This window comes from Ostrea edulis, chromosome 2 (assembly GCF_947568905.1).
Source record: "Ostrea edulis chromosome 2, xbOstEdul1.1, whole genome shotgun sequence".
NCBI lineage: Eukaryota > Metazoa > Mollusca > Bivalvia > Ostreida > Ostreidae > Ostrea > Ostrea edulis.
In genome coordinates, this window is record NC_079165.1 from 16523730 (window position 1) to 16533153 (window position 9424).

The window sequence follows — 9424 nt, forward strand, 5'->3', positions numbered from 1 at the left end:
GTTATCTGAAGTTGATCCACTACTTCATTTGGGCCTGTGCTCGGCGCTTATGACCTTTGAGCAGTGAGGGATCGTTATCGTGCCACACCTGCTGTGACACGGGGTGCTACAGACTGATTAGCTTGTGGAATATTGTTATGTCACTGTCATGGGTTTGGTTTGTCACTCTGTTTTTATTGGTGTGAGTGAGCTTTCCGGCGGATAGCGTTGCTATAATTTATGTAAAATGTGACATACGTGTATCTATAAAATCCGAGAAGTCATAGTAATGCAGAACAAAAAAGATATATCTGTCTTTCATTGTGTAAATCACGAATCTGAAACCACAATTATCCACATGTAACATGCATGTAATTTGTCTATGACTTTAACATTCTGCGTCGCCAAACACGTATCATTAGCATGGAGGAACCTTGCAATGGCATTAACAATTGACTAGTACCTTGGCAGCAACGAGAATTAGCATTTACTAGCATTATCGATATCACAATAGCACATCTAGCATTCGTAAGCATTTAAATAATTATTTATTGTCATTCAGACAGTGCTTATACCCAGTGGCGTAGCTTCCATTGAGGCAACCGAGGCAGCTGCCTCGGTAAAAAAAAAAAAAACACCTTTTGCGTTGTTAAAATGTCGATAGCTTCTGGGGGGCTGCGCCCCCCAGACCCTCTGCCTCGGTAATACCGAGCGAAGCTCGGACGGGCCGAAGGCCCGTCCGCGAAGCAAGGCTCTAAAGGGAACACGTATGTAAAAGAAAAAAGTCAAAATCAGCAAAAGAAAAAGAGATAATCTCTATATACGTTCACTGAAATTTTCGTGATCCATATGGGCGCCGCCATTTATTTTTTCATTACCTGTTTCAACAGTTATTCGTGTTTTATTTTGAATGCCAATAATAGAAGACTCTGACGTGCAATTCGTAATTCAAACACTCAGTTTGTTCAAAGTGATTAGTATAATTATCATTGTAACAGGTTTTAGCAAATAATTACATATAAAACCGTAACACGACTACATATATGAACGAGTTCGTGTCTATAAATAATGAAAACATAAAATATAATCATACTTACTATTTCACCAATTTAAAGTTGTTTGTTGATTTTTTTAAACTTACGAAAGTCTTTTAAATTGCAAACTGGATGTCAATACAAATACTTAGATATTCCGTAAATAAAAAATCGACGTTTTACGATATCTCCCTTTCGGAGCCTCTCTGTCTACGTAGCAGACGACGCATCAAAACAGTGGTAGAATCATTTCTCATTGCTATATTTAGGTAAGCGTAAAACGTACGAATTAATTTGTAGATATTCTGTATTGAGAGATCATACAGTAGAAAATGAAGACTGTTTGTATTGAAAACGAAACATTCCAGGTTGTAGATGTCCCTGGAGATGGTGACTGTTTTTTTCATTGTCTTGAGTTAGAACTGGGGGAAAAGAACAAACTAAGCCAAGATCGTAATTTTTCTGGTCTTCTACGCAAAAATGTTTGTTCATACATCTTCCAACATTGGGATGCATATGAACATGAAGTGCTTTCCTGTCATAACACTTCCCTTACAAAACAAACATACCTGGATTACATGCTGGTTGAAAAAAACTGGGCAAGTGCATGTGAAATTAAAGCCGCAGCAGAGATGTTCAATTGGCCTATAAATGTATTCTTGTCTGGCAAAGTTGGGACAAATACCAATTCTAAATATACAAACACACAATACAATGAAAGTGTTGCACTGACTAGGAAAGTTTCTACAATCAATTTACTATTGACTAATGGTCATTTCCAGCTGTTGAAGTCTGTAGAACAAGGTTCATCAGTTTCTGACTCTCAAATGCATGTGACAAAATCAAGGGATCAAAACAGTTTCAACAGTTCCTCAAATTTAAAGACATATGCATCTGTGGTTTCTGATTCTTTGAATAAGAAATCAAATGTATCTTGTATTCAGCTAGATCATATGTATGCAACTAAAAATACAAACATATTCAAACGCTCTTCCAAAACATATGCCTCTGTCGTTTCCAAATCTCTGAAGGAAAAATCAAATGCTCAACCTTTTCACAGTAGCCACCACGATACAACTTGCCAAACTTCCAAATGCATTCCTGACATTCAACCAAAGACCCATGCCTCGGTCGTTTATGATTCTTTGAAGCAAAACACATTGCATTCTTCAAAACAAATACATTTTGATCATCCATATGCAAATGTACCTAAACAACTAAACAAACAATCTCAAACTGTAACATCACATGCTACAGAATCTCCTCTAGCCTTATTGCACCCTTGTCCAGCTTCACATGAAAGCCAACAACAAAAACGTTGTAAACGTACCAGTAAAAATTCATAGCAGAAAATATGTACGCATTACAACAAATGAACAAATTTCTCATTTGCCACATGAAGAATTTGATCATGTAATCTCTTCTACACACACAATTGATGATGGATTACCAAATGAAAACTCACAAAATTGTAGTGCCCAAATTCCAGCAGGAAACACTGTAATTCATAACCCTACATTACAATCTGATATCCATTCCAAGACACAATCTGAGTCAATATCAGAGAACTGTAACCTGATACACCAATCTACCCAAGCAAATTCAGAAAAAAATGCTGCTTGTGCATATTCCCCTGTTGAACAATCCAAATACCAAGTTTGTAGGAAATTGGGTCTCTCTTTCGAAAACCCGAAAGAAAATGAAACAACTTCTGACACTAAAAATAGACGCTTGCGAAACTCGCGCAAAATTTCAAAACAATTAAAACATCTTGGAATGTCTTTATGCGATATCCCTGAGGCTGCCCCTCTCTCTGAAGATGAAACTTTCAATAAAGCAATGGACTGCATTAGAGCCTTTGAACTTAAACAAATGTCCTACTCTATTTCAAAATGCTCAATTTGTCATGAATTTAGGATAGATATGAAAATGTTTAATGATTGTATTTGCATGAGGTGTCACAAAGATAAATCAACTATCAAAATGTTTTCATCTGAAAATAACATGAATCCTGGAAAGCTTCCCCAAGAGTTATCTGATTTATCTATGATTGAACAGCAACTTATTTGTCGCATTGCACCATGCATTAACGTACATTTATTAAAACATGGTGGAATTGGATCCAGTGGTCATTGTGTTACATTCCCTCAAGAGGTTAATGAACCTGCCCAAATATTTCCTCGACTTCCGAGTGAAATACATATTCTTAAAGTGTGCAAACAAGGCAAAAATGACACTTCCAAAAATTTTAGAGTAAGGCGTTACAAAGTTCAAAATGCCCTCTTGTGGTTGAAAGCACACAATCCTGCTTATACTGACATCATCATTTCCACTGAAAGATTAAATGCTCTTCCTGTTGATGAAGAAATTGATATAGCAACTGTTCACTATCAAGAAAATGTAGCTCATCTAGATGACAAAGGTCCTGCTCCTGATCAAACTGAGGCTTCATTAGATGATATAGATGAAGAAACTGTGTCCAGTGTTCTTCTTCCTCATCCTGCTGTTAATATTCAAGGCAAAATTCAAAATATTCTCCATGACTTGGCCAAAGAAAAGGAAAACAATTCGAAATCGATAAATAAAACCCCAATCCTTCCTTGGCCTACAAGGGGTGAAAGTCCTGTTTCAGAGTTTACCACCAAATATTTTTTTACATTAGCTTTTCCAACTCTTTTCCCATAGGGCACCGGAGACTTTTTCATAAATCGTCTACTATCCTGTGTTTCAATGTCTGAATGGGCAGATCACCTATTATGGTTTGAAGATGGTAGGTTTGCTAAACATCAGATCTTTAAATTTGTGGTTCATAACATGATAATGAGGAAGAAAGCTTTAGAAACAAGTACTTTTGTGTATAACCAAAAACTTGGGGATGGGCATTTGACAATTGAAGGGCTAAAAGAACAACTGCAGAATGGGGATTCATCTGTCAGTAAAAAAATTCTTTATTTTAGTGCTAATTTACGGGGAACAAGTCAGTATTGGGCTCAAAAAGCAAAAGAATTACGAGCCTTAATTCAGTTTAATATTAATAAAGAAAATGGTCTCCCATCATTTTTCACAACTGGCAGTTGTGCTGAGTTTTATTTCAAACCACTAAAGCGTTTGCTTCATATGTATATTAGTAAAACTTCTGGTGAAAACCTGGATCTCTCTGACAAAAATGTTATGTTTTCAGTTCTACAGCAATGTCCTCATATTGTTTCACAATACTTTGATCTCCGCACTCAGAGTTATTTTAAAGAAGTAATGGGTCCCTTATTTGGTGTCAATTGTTATTGGTATCGACAAGAATTTGCAAAATCTAGGGGTATGGTGCATTGGCATGGTTTGTGTTGGCGATCAGACCGAGAACCACACAACCTTTTATATGAAGCAGTCTTAAAAGGTATCTCAGATGATGAATGTGCAATCAAATTAAGTAAGTGGGCATCTGCTGAACTTGGAATGACTGCTTCCCATCCAGCAGGGTGTGATAGCTTGGGAAATCCTAGAAAAGAATGTTGGCCACCACCTGAGGGAACTAGTCCTCCCATCAATGAAGATTCTAACCCACTTGTTCAACTTTTAATGGATGTTAGTGCCACACAGGATTCTCTACTTCATGATCATTTACTTCTTACCAATAAGTTTAATTTACATAGGTGCTCTGACTACTGCCTAAAACAGTTTAAAAACAGTGTCAAAAAGTCGTGCCGTATGGGATTTCCTAAATCCATAAGATCAACTCCTGCTCTTGTTAAAGACCACAATTCTTCACTGCGTTTAGAAATGTCAAGAGATCATCCTGTTCTAGTTCAGCATTCCAGATATCACACACAGGGTTGGCGGGCCAATGGGGATATTTCTCTTATTGTATCAAAAAGTAACCCAGAAAACCCTTCAGTTAAAGACATTTTAGGAACAGAAAAGTATATTACTGGATATGCATGTAAAGGCAACCAATCAACAGGTGCATTATCTGATTTGTTTAATGACATGGTTAACTGTTCTAGCGAAACTACAACAACTGCTAAATCCCTCTGTACACGTCTTCTGATGGGCACTGTCAAAAGAGATATATCTTCTGTTGAAGCCTGTTATGAAATCTCCTCTATCCCACTTTACAGATCAAGTCATACTTTCCAAAATGTCAGTTTGTCTGGTTTCAGAGTTTTAGAGAAGGGTGACTCTCATTTAACTAGAAATACTGCTCTTGATAAATATATCCACAGAGATGAAAATGACACCTCTTCTTTTTACTCTTTTATATCAAAATCTGGAAAAGTCCCTGTTATATCTGGTGGAAATACTCATGCCACTTGGCCTTTGGAAGAAAACTTCTGCAAAACATCTCTTTTACTTCATTTTCCAAACTGGCGTCATCTATCTGATATTAAAAATGAACATGTCTCTTGGATTGAAGCATTTTCTTTATTCATTGACTCTGAAAATTGTCCCAACTTCATAACAGCTGAAGTAGAGAGAGTCAAGTGCCATGAAGACATTGAAGAGGAGGATATCAATTCTGACACCAACGATAATGAAGAGCCTGAATGGATGGACATTGTGAGACCTGCAGCAAATTATGAGATAATACAAGACGACTTACATTTCAACGATGGTGGCCCTGATATTGACTGGAGCACCACCGATTATGAATATCCAGAAAATCCTGAATGCTTTTTTAATATTGTAGAAAGATCTCTTGAAGAAACCAGAAATATCTTGCAAATTCCTGATGTAAAAATAGAAAATCTTAATAATGATCAAAAGTTTGCTTTCAACATTATTTTGAAAACCCTTTTTGATTATAGAGAAAGCAGCAATGGTTACAAACCATTGAGAATGATTATCTCTGGAACAGCTGGGTCAGGAAAATCCTACCTCATTAAATGTCTTCTCAAGGCAGTTAGATTACTATATATGTCAAATAATGCTGCGCAAGTTGTGTGTCCAACTGGCAACAGTGCAAACCTTATTTCTGGAGTCACCCTACACAGTTTCTTCAAAATACCTACAACTTGTAAAAGTAAGGAAATGAATGCTCCTGATGGTGCTGTCGGAGATCAACTTCAAAATAATTGTCAAAATTTAAAAGCTCTATTTGTTGATGAAAGATCTTTTATAGGAGCAAATACTCTTGGCTGGATGGAATTTATGTGTAGATGTGGTCTTAAGCAAGAGATGAATCCAAATAATTCATGGGGTGGTATCCCAGTTGTAGTTTTCTTTGGTGATGATGTCCAGTTGCCACCTGTCCTTGACTCTCCTGTTTACAAATCAAATTCCTCGGTTTCAGCTTCAATGCATGGAGTTTTAGTTTGGAAAGACTTTCAAACAGCAGTAAATTTAAATACCATTGTACGCCAAGGAGAACATGAACAGCAATTCCGGGATGTTTTACTTTCAATGCGTACCTATAGCACCACAGTTCCTCAAGCAACATGGCTTCAAAAATTTCAGTGGTCTAACCTGTCATCTGAATATGGTTCTGTTTCAATGAAAAACATGTATGAAAATGGTTTGTTTGTTTTCCCTACTCACAATGAGGTTTGGCAGCATAATAAAAGTAAACTACAGGAAGAAAACATAAAACACCCTGTTCTCAAACTTCAAGCTTCTTTCAAGGGTCCACACTCAAAACAAGCTGATCCGGATAAGTGTGGTGGTTTGCTGAAGACACTTTATCTGTGTAGAAATGCAAAAGTCATGTTATGCATAAATCTTTGTGTTCAGTTTGGCTTATTCAATGGTGCTATAGGTCATGTTGTTGATATCATTTACAAACTGGGAAGAACCCCCATTGATGGAATACCTGATGTTGTCATGGTAGATTTTCCCAAATATTCTGGCCCTCCATTTATTTCAGAACATAAAACCATTATTCCAATACTCCCAGTCACAAGAACTGTTGAATGTAGGTGTTACGCATGTAAACGAACTCAAATACCATTAAGACTTGGTTGGGCCACAACAGTTCACAAATGTCAGGGTATGACCATTGGAGAAGGGGAGATAAACAGATATATTGCCATCAATCCAGGAACAAGGAGTTTTGAATCCCGAAATCCAGGGGCTTTATTTGTTGCTCTTTCTAGGGCTAAGTCCACTGGAGATCCTCCAAATACACTTCCCGATTTTGCTTGGAATTCTTCAGTTCTTGTGAACCCAGATAGACTTTGCCATATTGTAAAAACAAGTACTACTCAGGCTCGTGCACTAGAAATCCAGCGAATTCAAACCCTTGCTGAGGAAACAAAAGAAAAGTATCATTTTCTTTTGAACAGTAGTGAATATATTTTCAGAATTCACAATTTGATAATAGAACAGTCTTTGTCAGAAGAATAATTGATTTATGACTTAATTAGCCATTGTTTTTGTAGTGTCAGGTGGGTGATGTGACAATCGCTAACCTATGACACCATTACAATGAGCTAATCACCAATACTTCTTTTATTTCCTCAGTAAAAATAACATTTGCAAATGTTGTATACTTCAAGTTGTTTCTCAGTTACTGTATAATCTGTTTTCTCTTCATACCATGCATATTTCTACAAACATTCAAAGGTTGAATGAAACATTCTCTGTTAGATGTCTATAAACAATCACACACGTATCAGGGGAATCCTAAAATGATGTACGTATATAACTCAGATGCAACTGTCTAACTGTTAGACTGAAAAACTGTAAACCAACAAATTACTAAGAGGTATTTGATATTTTCATTTCTCTTAAACTTGCATGAATGTCACTTGATTTGTGCATTAGAAATGGTCAAGTGACGGTTGTTTGTATTAACACCAATTTAAAATCAAATAATTCTGGTTAAAACAGGTAAAATAATGTAAATAAATACTTGTGATGACATAAATAATGTTTTTGTAAGGTGTAAAAAATTTGTTGAAATTCATACCATACAACTTTAACTAGTGGACCTGGGGAAAAACAGTCACCATCACCACTGATCATGCTGATATATTTCAATGTGTTAAATCAACTCTGAATAAGCATGGCTAATGTCCATGCTGTCTGACTTTGTATGTATTCATATGTATTTACTTTTTAATTACAAAATTAGACATATTTCTCAATTATAGCAGTATCTTAGTATCAATTCTGAATTAAGTGAAAATAAAATTTAAATTCCTTCCTTAATGTAATTAATTTCTTTGAAAAATATCTTAATGATTATATATCAATTTCTTTAGGTAACCATAATTATTGATACTCCTGCTTATCATGACACACTTCGTTTTTGCTGCTGATTCTCGGGGGAGAGGACTGGAAACATATATAAAAGAAAATTTTTGTGAAATTACAGACTTTACAGTTATTGTTAAACCAGGGGGGAGAATACTTAAACTACTAACTGAAATAGAAAATGTTGTTAAGAAGGATAGAGAAAATATTGTCATTTTCATGGCTGGGATTTGTAATTTTACTGTTAAATGTGCTAATGTAGGGGGAACAAAAATAATGTACAAGGAGCGAAAAGTTGATGAAGTTTTGTCAAGTTTGAATATATTAAATCAACAATTAAAATCAAAGAATGTTTGTCTAAAAATTGCATCAATTGCTCCTGTTTCTCTTCAAAAATATCAAAATTACCAAGGACAAAATTCACATCATGCCAGTGTATTAGAATTTGAAACTGAACTTTACAACCAACAAAAAAATCTTGAAGAGGATATCAGTTACATTAACTCTAAAATTTGTGAAATAAATGCATCAAATTTGATGAAAAATATTCATTTAGAAAAAGACATAACAAAAATATCTGTAAAATACAGGGGCAAAGATAGCAGTAAAAAAAAGAAAATTGTTAAGTTTGTTTACAATGACTTTTATGATGGTGTACATCCTGATTTTTATTTAAAAAGAAAATGGTTTTCTTTATTATGTAAATCTAGTATATCAGATTTTGTTCTATCTTATGTTTCTGATGAATCAGAAGATGATGTTGAAACTTGGGATTTTAAAAGATTGTAAACTGAACATTTATTCACTGTAACAGTGTATATGGCAATAATATGCATGTTACTGACATATAATATGTAGTGTACTGTTTTCATATTAGTGTGGATTTCATTTAAAGTTTTGGTTATTTCTACCATTTCAGAACTGTAGGTATGTTTTAATCTTTCCATAATTAAATGAATGTTGTCATGTATGAGGTGGTGGAACAAGGATTTGATTAATACTCTTAACTGTGTGTTTTGATTTGTCCATAGTTTCGGAATAGGGATATTTGTTATAACCCTTTACATGTATTTTCCAATTAACATCTTAATTCCTGGTGTATTGGTATCTTATTATGCTTATCTATGTGTAATTTCCTTCCTGAGTAATCACTGAGAAATAATTCATGCAACACCTTTGTTTTTGAAGGTGGGTGACGTGCTAGTCGCTAACCTCACATTTACAAG

The 9424-nt window shown here is 35.3% G+C and overlaps 1 protein-coding gene across 1 annotated transcript; it reads left to right on the plus strand.

Moving 5' to 3' along the window:
* The first annotated feature begins 4265 nt into the window (after nucleotides 1-4265).
* Nucleotides 4266-7346, plus strand: LOC125679757 (uncharacterized). Its single transcript, XM_048919223.2, has one exon. The coding sequence runs from the start codon at nucleotides 4266-4268 to the stop codon at nucleotides 7344-7346; it is 3081 nt and encodes a 1026-aa protein (XP_048775180.2).
* The last annotated feature ends 2078 nt before the right edge of the window (nucleotides 7347-9424 follow it).

Excerpts from the sequence above, each read along its gene's own strand:
- LOC125679757 (XM_048919223.2), top strand. The coding sequence starts at position 4,266 with ATGGGTCCCTTATTTGGTGTCAATTGTTATTGGTATCGACAAGAATTT.